This window comes from Zingiber officinale, chromosome 10B (genome assembly GCF_018446385.1).
Source record: "Zingiber officinale cultivar Zhangliang chromosome 10B, Zo_v1.1, whole genome shotgun sequence".
In the NCBI taxonomy this organism is placed as follows: Eukaryota; Viridiplantae; Streptophyta; class Magnoliopsida; order Zingiberales; family Zingiberaceae; genus Zingiber; species Zingiber officinale.
This window is the reverse complement of record NC_056005.1, coordinates 6,682,242-6,685,790: the sequence shown is the minus strand read 5'-3', so window position 1 is coordinate 6,685,790 and position 3,549 is coordinate 6,682,242. Positions and strand designations below refer to the sequence as shown.

The window sequence follows — 3,549 nt, the reverse complement described above, 5'->3', positions numbered from 1 at the left end:
AACTCAATTACCATATTCATTCATCTACAAGATCACTCAATGAATACCCATAAAAGCATTGACCGGCGGTAAATGACATACATCGATTCTATTGCTTTCCGTCTCCAGTTATGTGGATGCCTTGACCAAATAATTCCAGTCCGATCAAAGTTCTCTTACTAATTCAAAATAATTCCAGTCTGAAATTGGTTCCTCACAGTCACAGGCTTGAATGAATGCGGAAGGTTCTTTTTGAGCAATACCTGGCATCGCTAGCGAGAAGCGTGACAACAACGGGTTTGATCAGTTGGAAGCAGTACTGGCTGGAGGGAGAAGGCACGAGACACAGCAGGTGACTGCGTACGTAGCTGAGGTTGTTGGACCAACAATCACATATATCTATATATATATATATATCTATACACACAAGAAAGAATTAAGGTACCTATATATATATATATATATATATATATATATATATATATATATATATATGGAAGATGTATATTAATTAATAAGTTCATGGATCACGGGATTCCGGTCGCTGATCCAGCGAGCTTGTTCACGGGCTGGATTTCCTTTGTCGTCTCTGCTTGCCCCCAACCTCACCCTCGCCTACACCTCCCCCTCCAACGCACGCAGTAATGCAGATGCACCAGCTGTGACTCGTACTGATCACGGAGAGGCCTCCATAACAATTAACTATATGTCGTATATGCAAGCAAGCAGATCTACTTGATATGAACAGCATTTGCAGTTTCAATGAATTGGTGCCATATCCATTGATGTAAGAGACGATACAGTAGTTTGATGTACATATATCACAGTGACAGTTCTGTATCGGAGACGCAGAAGAAGAGCCGTACTCTGAGCATTCCAGACACATACGATCGTATGCATGCATAAGCTGCGATATATCAAGCGCATTAATTAGTCAGGGAGGGAGCTGGTCGATGAGTTCTCATCTACCAACATATCATTGGAGGCGCATGCCAAGCCAATTAAGACTTGTCCATGATCTGCTGCTTCATGATTACTGCGCAGTACACTCGCCCTGTTGTACTAGTTATAAAGTACTAATTAATACCGATTAATTATAATTTCATCCGTTGTGAAATTTTGGGCATTCTACGTGTAAATTAAGCTTAATTGGACGACTGAAGTCTTGCGTTGATTAGCTAATAGCTAGTGTTGCTGGATATATATATTACTCCTAACAATGTTCCAGTTAATTACTTGATGTACGTACGTACGTGCGTAGCAGAGCAATGAATTGATCACATATATTTAATTTATACATACTATATATAGTCAGTAGGCTGCATGTATATAGAGCTCTTGTGTCAGTAGGAATCAAGAATCGTGGCTATTCATCTTCCTTTCCCTATTTCATGGTACCTTTAATTCTTGCACTTTTCTGTGCAACCATGCATACATATTCCCTCCCATCATGTATAATATATATTGCATCATCTCAAACAAACACACAAGAACACAAATTAATACATGTCCGTCAACTGGTTCTTCCACCACTTGATGACGATCACAGGCTTCAATCCAACGTCTCTTTAGTTACCTGTCAATCTCCATCCCGTGCATGAAACCTATGAGCAGCGTGCCATGAACCTGCTCTCCTTCCCTCCGCCGCAGGAAAGCCAACACCATATATATTGACTAGCTAGCTACTCCATCCACTGCTCCATATTCATCGCTACTTGGATCGGTGATGACCGACGAGTTGTCTAACGCCGCGGGAGGCGGCGCCGTGCCGCCGGAGCAGGGTCTCAAGTGCCCCCGCTGTGACTCCCCCAACACCAAGTTCTGCTACTACAACAACTACAGCCTCTCCCAGCCGCGCCACTACTGCAAGACCTGCCGCCGCTACTGGACCAAAGGCGGCGCCCTCCGCAACGTCCCCGTGGGAGGCGGCTGCCGCAAGAACAAGCGCTCGTCCAGGTCCTCTGCCTCCGCGGCTCTGGTGTCCCAGCGGCACTACCCCGGTGGAGCCTCCGGCGGCCTCGACTTCATCGCCTCCCTGCCCTTCTCGCCGCCCGGCGCCGCTCCTGCTTTGGGATTTAGCAATTTCCCGACCTCCTCTTCCGTCTGCGTCTACGGCGACGAAGGAGGTTTCTCTTCTTCTACCTCTTCTCGCTTCGTAGGCGCCGCCGGCCATGGGATTGCGAGCAGCAGCATCGCCTCGTCGATCGAGTCGTTGAGCTCCATCAACCAAGACCTTCATTGGAGGCTGCAGAGGCAGAGGCTCGCCGTGTTTTTCAAGGACGCGACGTCGTCTTCGGCGCTTTCGACTCCGGCGCCGTTGGGCGCCATGTCGTCTCTCGACGACGAGGTTTTGGAGCTGGGGAACAGTTCGACGGCCGCCAAGGTCTGCGGCAGCTCCGGCACTGCGGCGTGGCTCGTGGAGCCTTCCAATTATGCCATGGCCATGCCCGCTACCACCGCAGCCGCCACATCAGCCCACGACGGCGACGGTAGCAACGGTGGGATTTGGGGAGGAAGTCCGTGGCCGGCATGGAGCGTCGACATGCCGCAATTTGGCACGCTACCTTAAGAGGATTATCTAATCCAGGTATATTTTTATAATCTCAATTAATTACGAAATCTAATCTACAATAATTTTAGCATTAAAGAACACCTGTAACAAATTAAATATATCAGATACGTTCAATCGTATAATAAATCTATCACAAAATTTTAGGACCAATATCTTAGCTAATTATTATTCGTAGATTTATTTTCACATGGCATAATAATGACATGTTAACATCTCATTAAATTTCTTCAACAATAAATTTATATTCCAATTCAATTTGTGTTGAAATTACACCAAAGTTTCTGTATTTTCTAAAATTAGTACATGGTACAGCGTATTCAATTAGTTAAATCAGGTTTAAAGTAGATATGCTATAAATGATAGATTGAGTAATTAATCATTATAAGTATTCAGACTTGACATCTGTTAACGATTAATTAATTATGCTCAATTTTTGTTATTGATTAATTGTTTTATTTGTTCTGTTAAATTAATAGGTAATTAAGCTGGGGATCCAGTGCTGATTGAAGTGTGTGGATCGAGAGGACAATAATTCTAATTAATCTCTAACACGGCTGGGTTGGCTAATTGTTCATTCTTCAATTTCTCCTCCATAATCTTCAACTGATTTGTAATGATGACTATTGATGAGTGTTTAATTAACTTGATGAGAATTAGTTAATGACATACATATATATATATTTTCAACAGTGCTCGTGCTTTGTTTAATTATGACTCAATGGTATTGGACTAAGAGGGAGTTAAGAAACTTTGTCATTATTAACAAACCTTGTTTTCGTGCGCGTTTGTCTAATGTTGCTTCGGAGTTTCGGGTGAAAAATAATGAAAGAACAAAATCAAGAAAAAATTTGGATGATACGGTGTGAATAGTAAGGAATATTAAGTTTTTAATGGCATTTTAATAAGTTTATGACCAATATTATATTGATCACAATGCATTGGTTCATGTTTAGCCATGGTCACATGCTTATGTTGGTCTAATGTATTATGCAATGTTG

At 42.9% G+C, this 3,549-nt stretch overlaps 1 protein-coding gene across 1 annotated transcript; it reads left to right on the top strand.

Moving 5' to 3' along the window:
* Positions 1 to 1,448: 1,448 nt before the first annotated feature.
* On the top strand, positions 1,449 to 3,207 carry LOC122030104 (dof zinc finger protein DOF1.7-like). The gene is made up of 2 exons (XM_042589261.1): positions 1,449 to 2,566; positions 3,028 to 3,207. The coding sequence occupies exon 1, from the start codon at positions 1,706 to 1,708 to the stop codon at positions 2,546 to 2,548; it is 843 nt and encodes a 280-aa protein (XP_042445195.1). The 5' UTR covers positions 1,449 to 1,705; the 3' UTR covers positions 2,549 to 2,566; positions 3,028 to 3,207.
* Positions 3,208 to 3,549: the final 342 nt, after the last annotated feature.

What these genes read in the sequence shown, in the direction of transcription:
- LOC122030104 (XM_042589261.1), top strand. Translation starts at nt 1,706, where the DNA reads ATGACCGACGAGTTGTCTAACGCCGCGGGAGGCGGCGCCGTGCCGCCG.